Below are 24,803 nucleotides of genomic sequence, written 5' to 3'. Positions count from 1 at the left end.
GAACTAAAATGTGAAATTGGTGGACTATTAACTATCATCTGTAACCTACCATTTAAATTAGCTTCTGTACCAAATGACTGGAGGATAGCTAATGTGATGCTAATTTTTAAAAAGGACTCTGGAGGAAACTCTGGCAATTACAGGCAGGTAAGCCTAACTTCAGTATTGGGCAAACTGGTTGAAACTACAGTAAAGAACAAAATTGTCAGACACAGATTAACATAATTTGTTGGGGAATAGTCAACACGGTTTGAGTAAAGGGAAATCATGCCTTACCAATCTACTAGAATTGTTTAAGGGGGTCAACAAGCATGTGGACAAGGGGGACTCACTGGATATAGTGTACTTAGATTTTCAGAAAGCCTTTGATAAGTCCCTCACCAAAGGCTCTTAAGAAAAGTAAGCAGTCATGGATAAGAGGGAAGGTCCTCTCATGGATTGGTAACTGGTTAAAAGACAGGAAACAAAAGGTAGGAATAAATGGCCAGTTTTCAGAATGGAGAGAGGTAAGTAGTGGTGTCCCCCAGGGGTCTGTACTGCTGGGACCGGTAATTAGTTGCTTTCAGAACTACTGAGCACCAAGCAGCATATGTTGTGAAATAATAAAGATGACTTGTGTTATAGAATAAAATTGTACTATTTGCAACAAAATCAGTGCAAAAGTTCTGAAATTTTAAATCTAATACATTATAAACTTAATAAAACTTAATAAATTAATAGAACCAAATTTGTGAAGAGGAAAGAATATTCATGTCCATTTCAGCTACACATACACCAACCGTAGGTTTCGCAGGTCTGTGTATGTGAAGCTGTGATTGTCTTTAATATATCCCAGGGTGTGGTTGTAGATGTAGTACACCAATCCCCGATACCACCTGGAATGTTGAAGGGGGTGTATAAAGCGGCCCCAATGTTGAATTCTCAATGGGCTACAGATGGAGGAGAGACCGGGATTGTTAAATGTGCAGGTCCATCAGAGTCTGCATTATTTTTGTTCGCTGCCTGAGAAGCCCCATTATGTCCTGATGCCTCTCTCACTCCTTTACCTGCTGGGACTCCTGGCCCTCTCTCCTCTCCACTCTTCCCTTCTTCAGGCTGTCCACTATGTTCATCCTCCGGACTCTGTGCTCACAGTTTCTCTTCTAATTTGCCATTAAACATTACTTCTTTCTCCATTATTTTGGAGAAGTCCCATGGCCTGTATTATACAGGAGGTCAGACAAGATAATCACAGAGATCCATTCTGGGCTTGCAATCACTGAACTGTCCCAAGTCTCAACCTTTTGAGCTAGCATGGGAGAGGGGCCTGTAGCGGACACTACTGAGAATCAGACTACTGCCAAATAGCAGGAGCTCTGCATTCAAGACGCATCAGACCATCATCTGGGTTACGTACTAACAAACCCTTTCAACCTTAGCCTCAAATCCCACGTTTATTGGTCATGTAAAGCGTGGAACAATGTCTGTGATAGCAGAAGAGCACAAACAAATATTCTGCACAAACTTCCCATGACTTTTACTAGTTTTGCGATCATTTATAAAGCAGAAGGTGCCAACAGCATTTTGGCCTTTATCTTTTTAAAGTATGGTTCTACTTTGAAACTGGACTAAAAATGCCAGTTGTACCAAGTTCAACTTCCACAGCAAACATACATAGTTTACAAACAAAAAGGTGGGCTTTTTAAAATGTCAGCCCTTATTATTTATACTATGATAGCACCTAGAGATCCCAACCAAGACCAGAGAACCATTATTCTAGGCTGTAGAATAAATATAAAATTGAAGAACTGGAGTTATATTTCCTTAACCAAACTTCAACTAGGTGTTGTAAAAAAATGTCCTGACTAGCAGGTAGCAGGAAGGCCTAGAAAATAATGAGTTTAAGACCAGAAGGAATGGAGTAGGGATGATGTCTGGTTCAAGTAACTAATGAGATACAGCAACAGTTCTCAAACAGTGGGTTGGAATCCCAGAGTGGGTCACAAGCCCATTGTAGTAGGATTGCTAGGGTTGGCTTAGACTTGCTGGGGCCTGTGGCCAAAGCCTGAGCCCCACCACCCAGGAAGCCCAGGGCCCAAGCCCCACCTCTCAGGGCCAAAGCCAAAGCCCATAGTGGTGAGGCTCGGGTTTTGGCTTTGGTCCCCTCTCCCCCCACAACTAGGACAATGGGGCTCCGGCAGGGTCAGGGTTTGGTCCCCCCTCCTGGAGTTGTGTAGTCATTTTTGTTCTCAGAAGGGAGTCATGGTGCAATGAAGGTTGAGAACACCTGACATAAAGGGATGTTCATGAAAAGAAGGCCTTCAATCAATAGGAGTGACTGCAGATGGGTTTAAATAAGACAAAAGGAATGTCTTAAGAGGAGCCAGCATGGGCTTTCCCATCTTGCATACAAGTGTTAACAGAAAGGAGGGGAAGAGATAAGGAGGAAAGACCTTGGGTAGAAAGAGACTGTAAATCTTACCTGGATTAAACCTGGAAATTAGGGTGCGCTGTCTCTAATTAGTTGTTTAGATAAAGTGGTAATTGGTTAGGGCATAATTTGCTTGTTGAAAGAAATAAAAAGAATTATGAATTTGAGGTTTCATTGTGAGACCCTACCTGATCATTCTGGAGCATGTCAGAATGACATGGTTTTCCCTAGGTCTGGCCTGGTGGGAAGCATCTTGGTCACATGCTTAAGAACACTTTGGCCATGGCTACACTTACAGTTCTGCAGCGCTGGTAGTTACAGCTGTGTTCGTACAGCTGTGTAGGGCCAGCGCTGCAGTGTGGCCACACTGACAGCTACCAGCGCTGCAGTGTGGCCACATTTGCAGCACTTGCAGCGCTGTTGGGAGTGATGCATTATGGGCAGCTATCCCACAGAGCACGTCCCATTTTGGCGCTGTGGCTTGTGGGAAGGGGACGGAAGGGTGCAGGTCTTTCCGCTTCCTGTTCCAACGCCCCGTGGTGCTTTGCTACACATTCCGAGCAGTTTGGCGGCATTGTGAGTCTGCAGCGCGATTTCTGTTACAAATGGAGCCCGAGCTGCTGAGGACCTTGCTGATGAATGTTGCCAGCACATCACGCATGGCAGTGGAGCTATTCCTTCAGCTGCAAAGTGACAGTGAGGAGTCAGACGATGATATTGATTTGCCTGACGCTCAAGACAGTAAATTGCTTGTGGCAGTAACAGACGTGCTCAGCACCGTGGAACGGCGCCTTTGGGCTCGGGAAACGAGCACTGAGTGGTGGGATCACATCATCCTGCAAGTCTGGGATGACGAGCAGTGGCTGCAGAACTTTTGGATGAGAAAAGCCACTTTCATGGGACTGTGTGCTGAGCTCGCCCCTACCCTGCGGTGCAGGGACACGAGATTGAGAGCTGCCCTGGCAGCGGAGAAGCGGGTGGCTATTGCAATCTGGAAGCTGGCAACTCCAGACAGCTACTGATCAGTGGCGAACCAGTTTGGAGTGGGAAAGTCCACCGTTGGAATAGTGCTGATGCAAGTTTGCACAGCCATTAATCGCACCCTGCTAAGAAGAACTGTGACTCTGGGGAACGTGCAGGACATTGTGGATGGCTTTGCACAAATGGGTTTCCCTAACTGTGGAGGGGCAATAGATGGGACGCATATTCCTATTCTGGCACCACCCCACCTGGCATCAGAGTACATTAATCGCAAGGGGTATTTCTCCGTGGTTCTCCAAGCGCTTGTGGATCACCGTGGGCGTTTCACTGACATTTACTCAGGATGGCCTGGAAAGGTGCATGATGCATGCATCTTTCGGAACAGTGCCCTGTTCAGGAAGCTGATGGCCGGGACTTTTTTCCCAGACCGCAAGATCACAGTAGGGGACGTCGAAATGCCCACTGTGATCCTTGGAGACCCCGCTTACCCCTTAATGCCATGGCTCATGAAACCGTATACAGAGAAGCTTGACAGGAGCAAGGACCGGTTCAACTACAGGCTGAGCCAGTGCAGAATGACTGTGGAGTGTGCTTTTGGCCGTTTGAAAGCCCGCTGGCGTTGTCTTTATGGGAAGCTAGATTTGGGGGAAAGCAGCATCTCCGCTGTTATATCTGCGTGCTGTACCCTCCATAATATTTGTGAAGGGAAGGGTGAAAGATTCAGTGAGGAATGGACCTCCGAGGTTTGACGCCTAGAGGCTGAATTTGCACAGCCAGAGAGCAGGGCTACTAGAGAGGCCCAGCAAAGGGCTTCAAGGATTAGGGATGCCTTAAGGGAGCAATTTGATGCTGAGAGCCAACAGTAATGTTTGATGCCTTTGCTGTGCTCATTTTTCCCTTGGGGTACAGTATTTACCACTTTCTGCAATAATAAAAACTATTGTAAAAGCCATGAAATCCTTTATTCAAAATACAGTACATAAAAGGGTAGGGGGGTAGGGTGGTGGACTGTACATTCATAGGTTTGAATATGTCCTGTTTGGATTGCTGTTCAATGTCTGCTGCACTTCAGGATTAATATGCTGCAGCGTCATGGGGGTGGAATGCACAGGGTAAGGATTGTAGTTATCAGGGCTGGTAGGTGATCGTACAGGTGTTGGGGGCAGCTAGGGGTAGTAAGAAACAGGCTGCTGGAGAAGGGTGTTTTGTGCAAATACTGGGGAACAAGAAAGAGAGCTTTGGGAGGGGTGTGGGTTACCACGGTACAGATCTGCCTGCATAGCTACGAGAGACTGGAAAGAGTCAGTTTGGCGAGCCAGGAGGCTTATCAACTGCTTTGAGGTTTTTCTGGTAGCCAATTCCTTTCTCCTGCTTTGTGTTTGCCTCCACTCATGCATTTTCTCTCTCCATTCCTGCGTCTTCCTACTTTCTCTGGCGTACTGATTCATAACCGCTTTGATCAATTCTTCTTTTGATTTTCGCGGATTTTTCCTCAAGTTCTGCAAGCGACAAGCAGGCGGTGATCCGGCTGCATTATTCAAGGTCACTTAAAAAAACATAGATAGAAACATGTAATACACAGAGGCTACATTGTTTATTATCACACAGTGAAGGAGTTTGTAGACTTTTTGTAGCATCATTCCCACATACCTAACATAGCACAGAGAGGCCACGGAAGCAAAGGCATGGCGAGCAATGGGGTGAGTGTTTCTGCCCCGACTTCACCTGGGAAGGGGAACTGCCTGATGGCTCACTGGGGTTTCTCTGCACTGGGTAGAGGAGGGAGCTGGGGGCCTGCACAGGGGACAGGAGGGAACAGGAAGCTGCCGACCTGCAAGGGGAGGGGACCGCGAAGCTGCCGACCTGCAAGGGGGGGGGACCGCGAAGCTGCCGACCTGCAAGGGGGGGGGGGGGGACCGCGAAGCTGCCGACCTGCACTGAGCAGTATCCCTACATTCTCAACAGGGTTTCCTACTGCCAGATATATCACTGCTGTGTGTTACCTGGGAAGAGCGGGAGGGTCTTCTACAGCAATGTGGATTCCGCCCTGGCCCCTATGCAGCTTGCCTGTGTGCAGCAATGGTCCCCCCACCCCTTGCGGCACAGTGGCTCGGACGAGTTAGCCTGACCGGGACAAGGACCACGGTGGCTCTCTCTATAAACTTGCGCAAGCACATTGCCCACGCTCTGGCTGCAAGTTTTCAAGAGATTACCGAGGCCGATTACAGAGACGTGATAGAGCAAATCAATGGGCTATTCCACATTTAGGCATGCATGTAGGCAGCCATAACCCCAACCCTCCTCTCCCAAAACATAAAATCTGCTTACCCGGAACACGCTCCTCTGCTTCTTCCTCACCAGCAACTTCCAGCTGCTGCGACTGGCTAGCCTCCTCCTGGCTTGAGAAGAGCTCGTGGCTGCATGCCTCCTGGGACTCTGGGGTGTCTCCCTCCACCCCAGTGGCCTCACTCTCCGCTTCCTCTACACCCTCCCCCACTTCTTCCTGCTCTGAACTCTCCATCGTGCTCCTCGGATTGGCAGTGGGGTCACACCCAAGTATGGCATCCAGCTCCTTGTAAAAACGGCAGGTCGTGGAGGCAGCTCCTGAGCGGCGATTTCCCTCACGGCTTTGCAATAGGCACTGCGCAGCTCCTTTATTTTTACCCTGCACTGCAAAGTGTCCCGTTCATGGCCCCTTAGCATCAAGGACTTTGATATCTGCCCATAGGTATCATAATTTCTCCGGCTGGAGCGCAGCTGTGATTGCACAGCTTCCTCACCCCAAACAGTGATGAGGTCCTGCAGCTCGGAACTGTTCCATGCTGGGGCTCGTTTGGGGCATGGAGGCATGGTCGCTGATTGATTGATTGATTGCACTCCACACCTGGCTGAGCAAACAGGAAGGGGATTTTTAAAATTCCCGGGGCATTTAAAGGAGGGGTCAGCTGAGCCCAGGGCAGTGGAGTGTGAAACGATTACCAGAGTGGCTGAAAAGGTATGCTGGGATACCTCCTTATACCCCGGAGGCCAATAAAAGCGCTGTTGGTGTCCACACTTGATGACCAGCGCTGCATCACCAGGGCTGGAATCACTACACCCGAGGCAGACCAGGCGTACAGCCAGCGCTGCAACCAGGGAGTTGCAGCGCTGGCTGTGCTTTGCAAGTGTGGCCACATCCTGAGTTGCAGCGCTGTAACCCCCTCACCAGCGCTGCAACTCTCCAGTGTAGCCAAGCCCTGAGTTACTATATTGGGTGCAGTAACTGCTTATTTTGTAGGCTGTTAGATGTGTTTAGAGCAATTGTATAAAATATCATTTGACCACTGGACTTAAAAGGAATGTATAGTTAAATTAGTGTTTTGTGGTCTCCCATATTAATAATTCCAGCACAGGCACTATACATAGAATAAGACGGCCCCTGTCCTGAAACAGTTATTGTCTAAATAGACAGGAGATAAAGGGTTCATGGAAGGGATATAACATACAAGTAGGATGAATAATGTGATGGTCTGCAATTGGCATGGTAGTTCCAAAATCTATATTTTGTTAGGGTTTTTTAATATTTGGGGTGAAGTTTTTGGCAATATGTCATACTCTGGGACTGCAATTCAGATCAGTGAAAGGGTGTGTCACTTCTTGTATTATAACCCTGAGTGACCCAAAATGCTTCTGCTACTAGTATTTCCCTATCTGGGACACACACAGCCAGCAGGCACTTTGCACTCTGTACACTGTACAGCTCTTATTCAATTGCTTCGAGTCCAACAGCCTGCAGAAGTTATCACAGACTTTACCAGACTTGTGACCCTAACACTACCCCAGTCCTGATCTTCCCCTAGACTCATACACTCTGATATGTCCAGCCCTCTCCTCCAACATTCAGAGTAGGGGTCGGCAACCTACGGCACACATGCCAAAGGTGGCATGCAAGCCGATTTTTAATGGCACGTGCTCTTCTGGGGTTCCGGCTGCTGCCCTGTTGCCAGCCAGGATCCTGGCCGCTGGGCCCGCTCAGCCTGCTACCGGCCTGGGGTTCTGCTCACTGAGGCCGTCAGGAGGCTGAGCGGGGCCGGAGGCTGGGACCTCGAATGGCAAGAGGCCGGTAGCCGGAACCTCAGACCGGCAGCCAAAACCCCAGACCTGCAGCCGGCTGAGTACCACTGGCACCCCAGACTGGCAGCAGACTGACCCACTCAGCCTGCCGCCAGCCCTGCTCAGCCCGTTGCCGGCTGAGTAAATAGAACCACAGACCGGCAGCGGGCTGAGCAGGACCAGCAATTTGACCCCAGACTGGCAGAGGGCAGAGCGGGGTTGGTGGCTGGAACCCCAGACAACGATCCCAGGGAAGGATCACACTAAATTGATAAGATCTGCATTTTAGTTTTATTTTAAATAAAGCTAGTTAAATATTTTTAAAACCTTATTTACTTTAAACACAATAGTTTATTTATATAATATAGACAGAGAGAGAGAAAGACCTTCTACAAATGTTAAGACACAGGAAATCTTAAGTTACAGTGAATTTGGCACACCACTTCGGAAAGGTTGCTGACCCGTGGTTCAGAGGAACAGTAAGATCCAGTTGCTCCTTGAAGGAGACAAAATGCAACAGCCTGCAACTTTAACTGGATTTAACATTCACTTTGGTACGGACACAGCACTGTTGGTTTATATGAACAATAAAATAAAAGAAGATAGGATTTTAAGTGAGTTTAAGTATAAGATGAAGTTAGAAATACAGAAGCAAATAAAAGTGCTAATACTCGTAAAAGTCTAAAACTTAATCTAGCAGGGTTTGTTTGGTTCAGGCTTTGTTCAAGTCAGTCTCTCTTCTAGAGAGAGAAAGATGTGGGTTCCTTTGTTTTCTTAGGTTAATACATTTGAGATTTTCTAGCCCTCTCTCTTATAGTCCAATGAACCTTTGAAATGGATTCTTCTGAAGGTCACTCCTTACAATAAAGTTTATTCAAGAAATGAGGAAGATGAGATGGAGCCTGGTGGTGAAGGAGGCTCCATGCTCTATTCCCTCCCCCTTTTTTCCCCCCCGACATAGCTGGAGTTTGCTAAATTGCACATTGTTCAGTTTCCTGCACTCTCCTTCCCCACTCCCAGCAACTGTCTTGATTGTTCTGTTTATTACTTCCATGTAAATTAAGATAAACAAACAATCCTTTGTTTAGGTTAGGCCTGTTTAACAACCTTTTCCTAAGCAGGGAGGGCTGCCTGGTTTCTTGTGGCCAGACCAGAGATCAGTAGGCAGAGCTGCATTATTCTCCATGTGCCCCGTTGCTAGCCAGTGCTGCTCTTGCTCACTGGAAAGGCCTTTAGAAGACGACTGTTGCTCTCTTCTGTGTAATGTACCTGTACATAACATTTTCAAACAACTTTTCTTTAATGGTTTTTGATTGGTTTGTATCTTGTAGATTAGTTCCTAATAAAGTCCTGGACCATTAAAAAAAAAAAAGTATCACAAGGGGGAATTCCCAACTAGACATATGATGTTGCTACATACATTTTACCATATTACTGACCAGTGAGTTATGAGTGTTCAGATGAAACCTCAACAGGTTTCTTTTGTACTAAGCGTGTAAGGGTGTGAATCACAGAGGACATTAGCTGAAAAGAGAAACAAAGTTAAGTAGAGGAGAAACTGAAGGGAGGAGGAAAGAAGAGGTGTAGGAGGGGGCTGGTGAAATGAAGGTGAAGAGAAGAGATTGTGAGGAAACTGGAGCAAATATCCAATCAGCAGAGAGGAAAAACATCCAAAGTAAAAGCTGCAAAAACCAGCCAGATACTTGTAACAGTGTCCAAAGTCCTAGCTGCAGCTGTTCCTCTCTACTCCTGCCAGCTCAGTTTCATTTGCCTTCTAAGTCTCTCTTCGCCATGCTCCTAAGGCTGTGAGGAGGGCAGCATGAGGAGCTATCTGCCCTGGCAAGCAGACTAAACTTGCAAACTAAAACTGGGTTCAGAGATTAAGGTAGATTCTTCACCAGTCACCTGTAATGAAGGTTATAAAGGTCAATTATGTCCTGCAGTCACCTCTGTAATCCCTTAGTCACTGAGGACATACTTTGAAGACACGTGTACAAACTCTATTAACACTGATGTAAATCACTGGAACAGTAGACACTTCCACATTATGCATAAATAGAAAACGAACCCAGATTTCTCTTAACTGTGTTGTGTGCATGGCCTAACAAGAGTGAGACCCTCACTTTTGATGCTAAAGCAAGCAAACAGCTCTCTGAATATACACAAGGAACAGTTCTGTAGATGTAGAGTAATGTAGCGATATTTTTACATGATCACTTTTCATAACAGAACTGCACTTGGAAACTGTAACCTGAAAAAATTTCCAGATAGCTGAAACCTACAAATACTGCACTGTTTGAGCAACCTGTGAGGTAGACAGCTGATCTCTGAAAAAATAAATCAAGACTGCCAATAATCTTTGGTATAACAAAAGGTGATATGCCCTGTGTAGAGTAAGCCTCCTAGCATTCAACATTTACTTACTTTCACACCAGATACAGACAATCCCAGTTAAATAAACCAGCACTAGTTATCTTCATAGCACATTTCAACTTTCCAATTTGTGCTGAATGTTTTATTTACATAAAGTCTAATCATGAGTAGTCAGGTGGTCTATGTGATGTATAAAGTAAGATAACAAGCAAGATACAGAAAACACAGGGAAATGAATTATCTAAATTATTTTACGTTAGGCTGACTCATTACTGTCGTAGCCCTAAGCCTATGCTCAAATATGGTGTCTGTATGGCCAATTGTCGGTCAAAAGGTCACATTGGTACTGTGTGCAACACTGTAGTGCGTTGTGCAACATTATAGTGCCGTGTGCATTTTCCCGCTCTTTTTCCCTGGTCACCTAAGGGTCAGGCTAGTGCATTGCGCAACATTATAGTGCTGTGTGCATTTTCCCGCTCTTTCTGCCTGGTCACCTAGGGGTCAGGCGAGTGCCTTGTGCAAAAATACCAGCATGCCATGTGCATAAGTGTAGTCTGCCGTGTGCAGATCTTGTTTACGTGGAGGGCTCCAGCTCAGAACCTGGAAGGCGAAGGAGCTAGGGATCAATCAGACGCTGACACGAGTAAGAGAGCTTTCGAATAAAACCATGTCTCGCGCCAAGATCTGGAGGAGTATTTGCATGTTAGCTGGAAGACTTGGATCCTCCTTCCAGCTAGAAGGGTCTCCTGCGGATTTAGCTGGCTCATAGACTCATAGACTCTACGACTGGAAGGGACCTCGAGAGGTCATTGAGTCCAGTCCCCTGCCCTCATGGCAGGACCAAATACTGTCTAGACCATCCCTAATAGACATTTATCTAACCTACTCTGAAATATCTCCAGAGATGGAGATTCCACAACTTCCCTAGGCAATCTATTCCAGTGTTTAACTACCCTGACAGTTAGGAACTTTTTCCTAATGTCCAACCTAAATCTCCCTTGCTGCAGTTTAAGCCCATTGCTTCTTGTTCTATCATTGGAGGCTAAGGTGAGCAAGTTTTCTTCCTCCTCCTGATGACAGACACCCTTTTAGATACCTGAAAACTGCTATCATGTCCCCTCTCAATCTTCTCTTTTCCAAACTAAACAAACCCAGTTCCTTCAGCCTTCCTTCATAGGTCATGTTCTCAAGACTTTTAATCATTCTTGTTGCTCTTCTCTGGACCCTCTCCAATTTCTCCACATCTTTCTTGAAATGCGGTGCCCAGAACTGGACACAATACTCCAGTTGAGGCCTAACCAGAGCAGAGTAAAGCGGAAGAATGACTTCTCGTGTCTTGTTTACAACACACCTGTTAATGCATCCCAGAATCACGTTTGCTTTTTTTGCAACAGTATCACACTGTTGACTCATATTTAGCTTGTGGTCCACTATGACCCCTAGATCTCTTTCTGCCATACTCCTTCCTAGACAGTCTCTTCCCATTCTGTATGTGTGAAACTGATTGTTCCTTCCTAAGTGGAGCACTTTGCATTTATCTTTATTGAACTTCATCCTGTTTACCTCAGACCATTTCTCCAATTTGTCCAGATCATTTTGAATTTTGACCCTGTCCTCCAAAGCAGTTGCAATCCCTCCCAGTTTGGTATCGTCCGCAAACTTAATAAGTGTACTTTCTATGCCAACATCTAAATCGTTGATGAAGATATTGAACAGAGCCGGTCCCAAAACAGACCCTTGCGGAACCCCACTTGTTATACCTTTCCAGCAGGATTGGGAGCCCTTAATAACTACTCTCTGAGTACGGTTATCCAGCCAGTTACGCACCCACCTTATAGTAGCCCCATCTAAATTGTACTTTCCTAGTTTATCTACAAGAATATCATGCGAGACCGTATCAAATGCCTTATTAAAGTCTAGGTATATCACATCCACCGCTTCTCCCTTATCCACAAGGCTCATTATCCTATCAAAGAATGCTAGCAGATTAGTTTGACAAGATTTGTTCTTTACAAATCCATGCTGGCTATTCCCTATCACCTTACCACCTTCCAAGTGTTTGCAGATGATTTATTTAATTACTTGCTCCATTATCATCCCTGGCACAGAAGTTAAACGAACTGGTCTGTAGTTTCCTGGGTTGTTTTTATTTCCCTTTTTATAGATGGGCACTATATTTGCCCTTTTCCAGTCTTCTGGAATCTCCCCCGTCTCCCATGATTTCCCAAAGATAATAGCTAGAGGCTCAGATACCTCCTCTATTAACTCCTTGAGTATTCTAGGATGCATTTCATCAGGCCCTGGTGACTTGCAGGCATCTAACTTTTCTAAGTGATTTTTTACTTGCTCTTTTTTTATTTTATCTTCTAAACCTACCCTCTTCCCATAAGCATTCACTATATTAGACATTCCTTCAGACTTCTCAGTGAAGACCGAAACAAAGTCGGGACGAGTGGGATTAATTCCCATCAATTCATTATGCTCTCGGTGTCTGTACATGCCGGTCAGCTGCGCCTGGAGTGCGGTATTTGTATTCCAATTTCTGTAATATTCTGTTTGCTTAGCCTCTTCTTTTTCCCTCCCTTATTTGGTACAGAACTGTATATATTGTTATTATTTGGTGCAAGTTATGTATATAGTATATGAAAGTTAAACTGTTGTATTAACTGCTATTGTGGTTAATTGTTGTATTTTACAATATTTGGTTAATGTGCACACAGTTTATTTAGTTTTTGTGTATCTGTTCTGAATTTTAGTAAGCAGTTAATTATAGATTGTTTCAAGTTGTGTAAATATTCTCGTTCTAATAGTATTGTTAGTTAGTAAAAGCGCTCCTCCCCAGCCCAAGTAGCAACTTATCCCCCATCAATAAAAGGCCACGTGGTTTTGAACTTTCAATCTGACACGTTTTGATTTTCCTCACTCGATCAAAAACTTACTCGAACCTGTACTGGTCTCGGACAATTACCTTCTTTTAAGAAAGGTAAATAGAATTATGCAAGATCATCTACAGAATGAGCACCATTCATGACAAAAACAAGATTACTACACAGAACTGTCTTTGCAAGCAAACCAAGGATTATTTTTGCTCTTATTGATCCAAAACCATATGAGCTACTTCAGTAAGTAATGCAAATAAGTATTTGCAAACATGAAGGACTTACCAGTAGGTGATCACTATAAACGTGTCCCCACACAACTCTGCCAATACTCCAGTTTTTGCCTGCAATATTTCTGCCACGTGTGAACGTCTTTAATGGGGCTAAGTTTCCACTAGGGACTAATAAATCCATTTTGAACATGACTAGAACACAAGGCAACAAATCTGAGACATTAACTCTGCCATGCTGTGTGACCTTGGCCAATTTCTGTCTGAATATTACTGTATGTAAAAAGGGTGTTTTGGGTGACACTTCTCTCATTTATAGCCATATTCCAACCATATAGGTTTAATTTAAATAGAAAATAATCAGAGATCTTCCATTCAAACAAGGGGTTTGCTCTTAATCTAGTCATTTTTTGGGGGGGAGGGGTGATTGACACACATTGCAGTGCGGAAGACTGGATTTCAAACCACTTCTTTTTCTCTTTAAGGATGCTGACCACCAATTTACCAAAGACTTCAGTAATGCATGAATTACCAAATTGAAATACAATACTACCTCTCTGGCTAAATGGTGCTTGTTACATAGCATATTTTTATTTGAGATTAGTATCTTAATCTGCTGTGCAAAGAACATGCAACATTGTATCAAACATAAAATTTGTAAGTACTAATGCAAAGTGACTGATTGTTCGATCTTTCTCCGTAATGAAAAAAAAATTGAGCATCACTGAAAAATGTTTTCTTCAAGTGACTTTTTAAGTTTCAGCTATTTAAATTTGTATCTCAGAGTCCAAGCACCATTTGTCCAAGCTAAACAGGGCTCCTTATAGTCTACCTTTCCAACAAACATTGGTTTGCCAAGACACGCAGAGCACAATAAGACCCTCGTTTACACTGCAAATACTGTAGTATCAAAAGAAGCAGTAACAACACAGTTGTCCACTGACATGATTAAAGCACATTTCAATTTGACAGTATAGATGGAACCTAAACACTTAAGATTCCATCTGAATTCCTAAAATGAGGCATCTTTAACACTGTCCCGGACAATCATGTCCTAAACAGACACTGGAGTATTTCCAAGTACTCTGAAAAAAACTTCAAAAGTGTTAGCTTTTGAGAATAACTATGGCTTTTTTCTTATTTTGAAAGACTGTCAGAAGAAATAAAAATCCATGGGACAGCCAAAATTTAAAACAAGTTCACATTCCTACCTCATCTAAGCCACAACTATCAGCCACCTGCTCTGGTTCATTCTACCATAGACAGCCAACCTCATTTAATTGGAGAACACACCCTAACTACCTAGCAGAGTGATATAAAAAAGAGCATACTGCCACTGGGTTAAATGAACTGGCAATACTGTGACTGATGCACAATTACTCCTGAACAACTAGAGCACAAACAATTTGCAATTCCCCAAGTATCATTCACTTCTTTCTACCTAATGAATGTCAAATAGAGGCCAATTAAAAATAATGTACTGCTGTCCAACTTCATCCTCTCCCAGTCACTGCCCATCTCTCCTTCACATATAAGGGTTGAAACTATCAGCCCTCAATAAAATGGCTTTTGAACAATAAGCTGTTGAGCCACAAACCACAAAATAATCTCTTTCTCTAGCCCACTACAGTCATGAGTGCAAAACCACTACTTGGAAAGATCATTGGTTCTGAAAGCTCTTCTACTGATTAAGTGTTTGGGCCACAAAATATGAATAAAATCTTGGATGATATTCCTATTTGAAATCGTGGGTGATCCTGCCGACAGACACAGACTGTTTAATGCTATATGGTATTTCCCCCCACCCCTATTTTGTCATTTGGAAAGCTCCTCAACAGTGCTAGAGAAGCAGAACAAATTTGTTCTGCATCTTCCCTGAGGTTCTTCCTCCCAGTGAAGTTTGACAGTGTGTTGTATATTACGCTGAGACTAGTTTCCAATTTTACATTCAAGAAGCATCTCACTTTCTGTATGGTTACAACCAGAATCTCAATCACAAGAGTGTTCCCTATGTCTTCCAACACATGTGAGAAAGATGCAAGATTTCTGAGCAAATGGAAGGTGACAGATGTTGGCAATTCCAACCCCTTATAGGAGCGAGAAAAGTGGGGAGGAAAATAAAGGACTGAAGTGCAATGGCCTAACACCACCAAAATGCAATATCAGGACTCTTCACCAGATATGTGACTCCACCTGATGACAAAATATCTCTCTAGCTCTTCAAGAAAGAGTATGAGTATTGTACACTCAGAAATTGAAACTTTTATTTTAAACTGAAAACTACCAACAAGAACTGGTCATAATTTCCTCAATAAGCCATACCAAAAAATAAAAAAAACACCACACACAAGGAGAGAACAAGTCTCATTTAAACAGACTTTTGAAAGAGTTAACATGCCTTTCACATTGTCTGCTGCAAATTAGGCCTGTATCATTTCCTCCTGCTGCTTTCCACACTTCATTTCTTACTACCATGTAATCAACGTGGTAAGTGGCTTGTTTCCCCTTGTGGCTAAACAGCGTGTGGAAACAAAGAATCAAAACAAATGACTTCTTTAAAAAATCTTGTTTTTTCTTTTCACTTACGTTTAGTTCATTTTAGCGAAACAACCAGTTAAACATCCATTTAGTCAATCATTAAAAACAAGCCTCTAGATGCCAATTATTATTTAAGATTGCAAGACGGTAAAAGTTAGCTAAAAACAAGAACTAAAAGTGAATACCAACAACAGCTAACAACCGGGGTCTCTCTGCAGACCTTCTGCAGCCCACCCATACGCTCGCGGGCTGACGGTCCCTGGGGGATAATCCCGGGAGAGGCGCCGATGGCAGCCCGGGGAAGGGAAAGTGTGTCAGGATCAAGCTTTCGTTGCTGGTGACAGGCGTGCAGCGCCGCCGCTGGGAGCCCGGCCCCGCCGAGCACAAGCGCTGTCCCCGCTGGCACCTAGGGCGAGGGACGCGGGACCGGGAAGGGGGCTGGCAGGTCCCGTTTCCGACAAGGAAGCAGCTTCCCGGCCTCCGCGCCGAGACGTGACACGTACACGGCAATGAGAGGGCGGGCGCTGCGGCCCGGCTCCCCGCCCGTGAGCTGCGTCCTACGCGGACAACAGCCGCCACTCGCACCGAAGCGCGGAGCTGGGCACGGCCGCCATCCCCCCGGGGAGACTCCAGCATCAGGGCCCAGCACAGAGCGCCGCGCTGCCCCCCCCCCCCACCCACCTCCTCTCACCTGCCAGCGGCGCCGCTCCCGCCCCGCTCACGTCCTGCTCCGCGGGGGCCGGACAAGGGACAGCTGCTGTCAGGCCCGGAGGGGAAAGGGGCGGCTCCTGCGGGCAGAAAAGGCTCCGGTGCCAACGCCTGCACCTTTATTTCTTCCTTCTCCACCACCAGTTGCAACCGGAAGCGCTTGGCCGGAAATCTCTATGGCCATGACGTGGAAGAGTCTCTCTAGCCAACAATATCCGTTTCTGTGGTGTCGCTGCCTCCATGCAGCAACCATAGCAACGACATCCGGGTCCGCCGCCGCTTCTCTAATGTTCTCCCCCCGCTTCCGCAGCGTCTTGTGCGCTCTGCCGGGGACTGGAGCCGAGTCCCGGTGCGGGAGGTCACGTGGCGGCTACGACCGCACACCGTGACCTGCTCCCCCGCTGGAGGCAGCCGGGCAGGAAGCGCGGCGCAGCCTCTCCCGCCCCAAGAGAAGAGCGGGTGGGCTGGGGCGCTGGTGTGTCCCGGGAGTCTCTCGCTGACGCTCGGGCGGGCGGGTTCCTCTCGGAACGTGTCCCCGCCGGGTTGCAGCGCTGGGGTCAGCGAGGCGGGGCGGGGCGCGGCAGGGCAGCGAGCGAGCTGCTCAGTCTCGCGGGGCCCGGCTGCCGCTCCGCGGGAGGTGCTGCGAGGCGCAGGGGTGTTAGACTCCCGCCCTGTGGTTACCTGGGGGGCTAGGGGACCCCGTGCGGGGGAACAGCTGCTCTCCCAGCCCTGCCGCCTCCCCCTCCCGCGTGTGAGGTCGGCGAGAGAGACACGGAGTGAAGATCCATGTGCGTCAGCGGACGAGAGCGGTTAGGTGGGAGAGTGTTTGTCCCGTTCACAGCGTGGGCCCAGCTGCTGCAGCGCTCTCTGAGCCACCAGGTTATTGTCGGCACCTTGAAAGAGTCAACTTGGCAACATGATAACATCCCTTTGACGCCCAAATAAAATTCAGGGGGCCTGGGGTTAGGTAAATGAAAGAAATGCTGCTAATGTGCTTCCTTTCTCTCTCCTTGTTTTAGTGGCCTGGGGTGAAGGAAAAGTTGGCCTCGAGGGAACTTGCTGTCAGCAGCAAAGTCTTTCCTAGGCCATGGTCCTGCATAAAAGGAACACCAGATAGCTCTGCATCCCTTAAAAATATTGTTTTTCCATACAGGCAAGGGCACTGGAGGCCACTTTCTTATTGACTATGTTCTCTTCTTTGAATTAGTTCCTAGGTGTGGTTAAGGATTATAATGCACCAGAAGTAAATCAGTGGGACTGAAAGGTTTCTATATTTATGTCAATGAAGTCATCCTTTCCCCACTCTTACTTTTTCAATCTTTGGGGGTGGGAGGTGCAACGGCAGTTTTCTAAAATGAACCTGAAAGGAACTTGTAATCATTGTGTTAATTTGTTTTAGTTTTTAGACTCCTCTTTCTAGATAAAGACATTTAAAGAAGTAAGAGAGGCTAAATTGCTATTAATGTACTGATAGTATCCAGGAAGATACCAGTGACTGTACCACATCAGCTTTCAAAATGTGATGACTGTGACATCAGTATATATACTTGAAAACTAATCTAATTAAAGAAGCTGGTATCAGAAAGGACTAGAAAGAGTGTGTGTTTGTGTGTGCTTGTTTGTAAAAGAGTGCAGGATACCATGGCAGAGACTTCAGTGGATCCCTCATCTTTACCTGTAATAAGGAAAAAGAAAAGTTTATCCATTGAGGAAAAAATTGACATAATAAGTGCTGTGGAAAGTGGCAAGAAAAAAGCAGACATTGCAGCAAAATATGGCATAAAGAAAAATTCATTGTCTTCAATTATGAAGAATAAAGATAAAGTTCTAGAAGCCTTTGAGTCCTTACGATTTGATCCTAAAAGAAAAAGACTAAGAACAGCTTTTTATACGGATCTGGAAGAGGCATTAATGAAGTGGTACAGAATTGCTCAGTGCTTGAATGTACCAGTAAATGGCCCAATGTTGCGTTTCAAAGCTAACGATTTTGCTCAGAAACTTGGACATAGTGATTTTAAGTGCAGTAACGGCTGGCTTGATCGTTTTAAATCAAGATATGGTTTAGTATTCAGATCTCAGTCTATAGAATCTGTGGCTACTACAGCAGATACTTTAACTGTTTGGTACCAAAATGTTCTTCCTTATTATTTAAATGATTATCAGCCAAAAAATGTGTTTAATGTAAAGGAGACTGGATTGTTTTATCGGATGTTACCTAATAATACTTTTGCATTTAAAGGGGAAACTTGTTCTGTTGGCAAACTAAGCAGAGAGAGAATAACTGTAATGGTTGGTACAAATATGGATGGCTCTGAGAAACTTCCTTTGCTTGTTATTGGCAAAAATAAAAATCCGCACTGCTTTAAAGATGTAAAGTCACTGCCTGTGGATTATGAGGCAAACAATATGGCATGGATGACCTCAGAAGTGTTTGAACAATGGATGCATAAACTTGATGAGAGATTTCAAGCACAGCAGCGGCGAGTAGTATTTTTTGTTGACTCTTTCCCAGCTCATCCAGAGGTAAAGAATCTGAAGTCTATTGAACTGGTGTTCTTTCCTCCATGCTCATCATCTAAATTTATAGCTATGAAACAGGGAGTTATAAGAAGTCTGAAAGTCAAATACAGGCATCGTCTTATCAAGAGATTTGTAGACTGTGTAGAAGGTAGTAAAGAGTTTACATTGACTCTACTTGATGCAGTTGATATGTTGCACCTATGCTGGAGAAATGTAACTCCAGAAACTGTTGTTAAAAGTTATGAAGAAGCAGGATTCAAATCACAAACAGGGGAAAATGGTGACACAGACAGAGAAATTGAAAGTGGTTTAGATTTGATTGCACATGCATTGGCAGCTGGGGTAGAGTTTCCAGAAGGCTTATCTTTGGAGGAATATGCAGGTTTGGATGATGACTTGGTAACATGTGAAATGCCCACAAATAATGAAACGATGTGGACCAAAGAAAGCACTTCGGTTAAAACTGATTTGTTTGTTTATGATGAAGAGGAAGATGAAGGTGAAGGTGATGGATCTCCAGGAATTGAACAGCCTTTGCCATCAAAAAATGAGGCTCTAACTGCTTTAGATACTCTTCGAAGGTTTCTCAGAAGTCAAGACATGAATGATTCACTTCATAATTCCCTAGCAGATCTAGATAATTTTATTGAGCATGTAGCATCTAAATGAGGGTTTATCCAAGTATGAAAGCATTTAAATGGAAAAACTAGTTTTTTAGCTAGCTAAAAAACAAAAACCTGCAGCATGGTTCTGTGGTTTGCTTTGCAAACATATCTAGGTATGACAAATATAATTTAAAAAAATAGCTCTGAACTGAGGTCTTCCAAGGATAAGGGTGGGGAGAGAGGTAACCAACCTTTGTGTATTCTTGGGCCTTTTAACTTGATAACTGTGGAAGGTACAAGAAAAGTAAAAATGATTTTCCAGTTGATAAATGTAGGTGGATATTGAACTCAGTTTGTTCCCTTTTTTATTGATTTCTTCCCCTCCCTCCCCCTCCCCCCATGAATAGACCCACTGAAGTTAGTGGAAGTCTGTGAAGTATTTCAATAAAGATTTATAAGATTAGGCCTTAGGACTTTTATTCTGCTTTAAAATATGCCCCCCCCCCAAAAAAAAAAAATAAAGTTTGAGCTCTTAGAGAACTAAAGTTTTTTTTAATGTAGAACTTTCTTCTTAAAGAAACCTAGTGATGATATGTAGATATCAGAATTTGTGTTTTAAATAAGAAACAGTGGAAAATTGGTGCTTGTTTTATTTTTAAAAGATATGTTTGACCTGGATCTATATGAGTAGCACAACCTGCACCAAAGTTTAAACAAAAACAAAGTTGACTCTATTTGATGGGTTGTACATCAGAGTTCAAAATGGAGACCCACTTAACTCCATTTCAGCCTTTTGATATCTGAAATTTGACTGTTCTATATGACTACTATATTTTTCTGTGGTAAATAGAACAATTTAGGATTAGATTATGCAGTATCTGCATTTTAAATCTCAGAAATCTTGTAGTTACTGTACTTAGTAACAGTATTGATATAAACCAAGTGAAGTACTTAAACTTGTATTTGTGAAATACATAATATAGAGACTTTATCTAGACTAGGATTTTATGCACCAGTGAAAGCTCAAAATGTACATGTGGTTTGAATTGGTGCAGTTTTACAATGTGGTAAATTACACTGTACTCCTAAACTGAGCCTAGAGTAGAGGCATGTCAGAGTGCAGCTACATGAGAGGCTAAAATCCCACTGTAGGTGAGGTCTAGAATTTGTAAGACTTAAAACAAAAATCTTCATTTTTAATCATTGTAGATATTTATCAAAATATTAGTTTTTTAAAAGTCAAACTTTAATTTTTTCTGATTTTTGAGAAAATACAATATTTTACAGGACCACTTTAGAAAACCTAAGTGTTATAGACTCTATTGTTGGATCTGGTTTCTAAACCTTACTCCATTTTTTTAAATTCTTGGTTATGTAAATGTTCAGTTTGAAAATTAATAGTTTGAGTAAGACTATATTTATTTTACATCTACAGGATACTGAATCCAATTGTAAATTCATCCCTGCTACCAGAAAACATTGTATCAAAGTGTTATCTTACAAATCATGATGTTCCTTTTCATGTGACAAATTTCCTATGGCTAAATTGCATGAATCTTTCATGAGAATTGTTGTCTACAACAATATTAATTATCTACTTTTTGGGTTCTTGTTACAAAATGACTGAGTTCTATCAAAAAAAAAAATGATTGGGCTCGTTTTCTGAATGACAAATAAAGTCAACATCTGACCCAGACATTTATAGATTATGTAGAGAATGCATCCCACTCCATCATCCTCTTAGAATGCTGTTGGAAGAATATAGATTTTTGTGGTTTGTAAATTGGAACTATAGTGTCTCAGTCACTAAACGCTTTAGACCCAACATTTAGAAAACATTACTTATGCAAGCTAAGGCTATTTTAAAGCTACAGAAAATGAAATGTTAAATACCATAAAACTTGTGACTAATTTTCCTTTAATATTATTATGATTTGAAGCTTGTCGAATACGTTGTTATGTTTATCTTACTGTGGCTCCAATTAAAGCAAAATCCCAGTGGCCCTGATCCTGCAAGCCAGTCTACCTAGCAGACCCTACAGCTGTGACCCACTGATGTCATTGAGTCTGCAGGTGGGTGCAGGGACCACATGCTTTAATTGCCCAGGCTAACTAAGGAACCTGACCTTCCTTCCTTCTAAGTCAATGACAAAATTTAAATTAACTAAATGGATCAGGCTTGCACCCTAAATAGTGAAGATAAGTTATGTTTATTGCCAGATGTAATAAGTGAGCGATGTAAAGGGGACATGAACACAACAGATTTTTTTTTTTTTAACCCAAGGTCTTGTGGAACAGTTGGAATCTTTTTGGAAACAGATTTAGAAGGTCAGGAGAAACTGAAATAAGCAGGTCTGTGAACAACTAAACAAGCAAAGATAGTGGACAACAATAGGTACTATAATAATGTTTTACTGAAATAATTTTATGCAAAATAGTACCCTAGTAGATCTTATAATTGAGATTTTTTTTGCCATTTTGGGCAGGGGCAATGTGTGACCATGGGAACTACCAGAAATTCAGGAGCTTGAAAAGTCTGAGTTTATTCATGCTAACAAAACAAGGCAGGAGCAAGAAATAACTTATTACTTTGGCCTTAGACACTGAAAGTGAATTGTAAAACTTTCATTTAAAAACACCTTTCAAGATTCCATATTTTTTGATATAATACACTTGAGAACTCGGTATTTTCAAACCTCTTTTTTTCATGTTGAGGCCAGCTAGAGAACTTACATTGAAATATTTTTGCAGTTAACCACATTAAACTTGAGTAAAATTTTCAAACTGACTTACAAGTTTGAGTCTTGTTTTCAAAACTGACTTAAGAAGCCACTTTTGAAAATGGGACTTAGGGTTTTAAGTCAATTAGGTACTTTAAGTCCCGTTTTCAAAAGTGACTTCCTAAGTCAGTTTTGAAAACAAGACTCAAACTTGTAAGTCAGTTTAGGTGCTTTTGAAAATTGTACCCTTGCTCTCAGAACACTAGCCAGCACCAAAGTGAGAATGCAGTGTCTAGCAACAGACTAGTAGCAGAACTTGCCAGTGAGACTGAACAAATGTATTGTCCTTTCATTTCTGTTCACTTTTTTAAAAATTCTTTCATATAGCAAAATCTACACTAGTCACCAGTGTATGTAGACTTAAAAATTACAAATAATTTGAGATTCTGTGTTGAAGCTTAAAATGGGTTCAGCTGTTGTTTCAAGTGGCTGTAATATGATCAACTTTCAGAGGGAAAATATTCTTCAAGTCTTGGTAATGGTGAAAAAGGAATTTGAATATGTAAATATATTTTTAACTTTAGTCCACATACGCCCCCATTTATGGATTTTTTTTAATTGCTTAATGTAAATCTGCCAAGCACATAAAGATTATTCATTTTGGAAAGGGGAGAGGATGAAAGGAATTGTCTTCAAACTGAAAAATGTTTGAAATTATGAACACTTATATAAAAGGCGGTTTACTTGACTGGTCATTCTAAGTATTTGTTAGGCTATTATTTTATATATTTGTACATTTATTCCTCCATAATCACCCTGTTGCTTTAGCCTTCAGTGAGTTGATAATTTTGTACTGTGAGATTTTTTTATTTTATTGGGTCTGCCAGAGTCAGTACCATATCCTCATTGGCAGATCAGGTACAAAGGAAAAAGGAGCCATCTTAAGAACATAATTTCAGTAACTTGCAAACAGGGCCAGAAAAATAAAAAAATGTAAAGGTATGTTTGATGTACTTGAAAGCCTTGTCCAGCATAAAAGTCACTGAAGTTAAATTTACTTTGTAAGACATCTGCATTAGAAAATTTTAGAAAAATTACCCACTGGGGGGATTTTATTGTTGTTGTGGCATAATTCTGCAAGGTTCTGAGAAATTTTAAGCATGCACAAGTCCCTTTGAAGTTACTGGGCCTTGAGGATACTCATCACCTCACAGGAGGCTGTCAATATCTGGACTCTTAATGCTTATGGGAAATTACTTGGAAAAATTTCCTGTGCATCCAGTGATCAACAAAAGAGAGGGCAGTAGCTTGTTTGAGAAATGTAACCAGCTAGATAAGCTGGAAGTAATAGATCAGTAGTACTGGTTTTTTATTACATATTAGCATTTATATAAGTCTTGAGAACCATATTTTTAAAGGTGCAAAATTTTGTTCAATAGTGATTTTAGTTGAAAAATACTATAAATTGTTAGTCCTTATGTGTACAGTAAAAACATCAGTTATATGCAAGTATAGATTTGAGAGATGTTGATACAGTTTTTCTGTTTCTGAGGCACTGAGAAAGGAGATGGTTCAAGTAACCTGTATTTTACACCAAAACCTCACTAAATTTGTAGCTGTGATTACTAATGGTCTCAACTGTAAATTAGCTTAAATTGTAACAACCGCTAAAGTATATAATTGAATACACATTTATGAGAGTCCTTGTGGTTTTGTTACACTAAAATGTGACATAGCCCACTCCAATAATATTACACTGACTGGGGAAGCACAAACCCAATGGTACTAAAGACACTCGAAAATGACATGGAAGACCATGGTGATTTAAGGATAAGGAAAATTGGCAAAATAAGTATAACTTCTGTATACATTTTGTCAGAGCCTCACCATTCTCTCTCACACAGAACCCTTACAATTAAAACTTGTCCTACGTAACAGCCAACACTCCTGCCTGAGAACTCCATGGAGATTCATCCAGAGCCTACAAATGCCTCTTCCCAGTTGGTTGGCATACTCAGTATTGAATCAAGTGAGGCACTCTTTCTCTTCCCCCCCCCCCCCCCCCGCCACACACACTCAGCATCCTATCCTACCTGTGAAGAGAAAAAAATGCCTTTGGTGCAACCACTGATCCATCATATTAATTAAACCTAAACCATGTTTAAAAACCAGCTGAACCAGTAGAAGTACAGTGAAAATTCTATAAAATTCCCTGGTATATAGTATAGGCTTTAAGGAATGAGTGAAGTAAGACGTTCCCTGTGCTGGGATTGAGTATGCTCTATCTGTATTACTCCCTACTCAGGCTTCAAAACTCTCCAAAATAAGAAATTGCACCTAAGGCCCTTGCATATTGTCAGCATTGGGGAACTTGTGTACATCATCAGTGTTTGCTCATTTGTGTTAAATCGGTTGATATTTTGCTAACTGATTTACCTAATGTAGATAAAGACTTGGGCACCAGGCTTCTCCTTCCCCACAAATGGCCCCTTTGACTGTGCTGTTCTAATTCACAGCCAGGAAATACCTATTTTGTTCCTAATTATATAAAAAATTAGCCTGGAAGTGTTGTGGCATTGTTGATTTGTGTTTTTCTACGGCTGTCAATGGCGGTTAACTCACGTGATTAACTCAAAAAAATTAATCGTGATTAATTGTACTGTTAATAGAATAGCAATTGAAATTTTATTAAATATTTTGGATGTCTTCTGTATTTTTAAATATTTGTTACAACATGGAATACAAAG

The 24,803-nt window shown here is 42.8% G+C and overlaps 3 protein-coding genes across 5 annotated transcripts in view; 2 read left to right on the top strand and 1 right to left on the bottom strand.

Annotated features, from left to right (window-relative positions):
* ARFIP1 (ADP ribosylation factor interacting protein 1) overlaps positions 1-16,652 on the bottom strand; it is a 99,065-nt gene extending 82,413 nt beyond the window's left edge. For 2 of the 3 annotated variants that reach the window (XM_050946567.1, XM_050946568.1), the window contains exon 1: positions 16,195-16,652. The gene's annotated coding sequence lies outside the window, so the exon portion shown is untranslated. The remainder of the gene's footprint in view (positions 1-16,194) is intronic. The other variant, XM_050946570.1, reaches the window with a different exon arrangement.
* A 26-nt stretch (positions 16,653-16,678) lies between these two features.
* LOC127047769 (tigger transposable element-derived protein 4-like) lies at positions 16,679-23,172 on the top strand. Its single transcript, XM_050946505.1, has 2 exons — positions 16,679-17,090; positions 17,231-23,172. Exon 2 carries the CDS (start codon positions 17,853-17,855, stop codon positions 19,398-19,400), a length of 1,548 nt encoding a protein of 515 aa, XP_050802462.1. The 5' UTR covers positions 16,679-17,090; positions 17,231-17,852; the 3' UTR covers positions 19,401-23,172.
* On the top strand, positions 17,853-19,400 carry LOC127047380 (tigger transposable element-derived protein 4-like). Its single transcript, XM_050945495.1, has one exon. The coding sequence runs from the start codon at positions 17,853-17,855 to the stop codon at positions 19,398-19,400; it is 1,548 nt and encodes a 515-aa protein (XP_050801452.1).
* Positions 23,173-24,803: the final 1,631 nt, after the last annotated feature.

This window comes from Gopherus flavomarginatus, chromosome 3 (assembly GCF_025201925.1).
Source record: "Gopherus flavomarginatus isolate rGopFla2 chromosome 3, rGopFla2.mat.asm, whole genome shotgun sequence".
Taxonomy (NCBI): domain Eukaryota; kingdom Metazoa; phylum Chordata; order Testudines; family Testudinidae; genus Gopherus; species Gopherus flavomarginatus.
Note: the sequence above shows the minus strand (reverse complement) of the source record. Positions and strands in the feature narration are given on the sequence as shown.

What these genes read in the sequence shown, in the direction of transcription:
- LOC127047769 (XM_050946505.1), top strand. Translation starts at nt 17,853, where the DNA reads ATGGCAGAGACTTCAGTGGATCCCTCATCTTTACCTGTAATAAGGAAA.
- LOC127047380 (XM_050945495.1), top strand. Translation starts at nt 17,853, where the DNA reads ATGGCAGAGACTTCAGTGGATCCCTCATCTTTACCTGTAATAAGGAAA.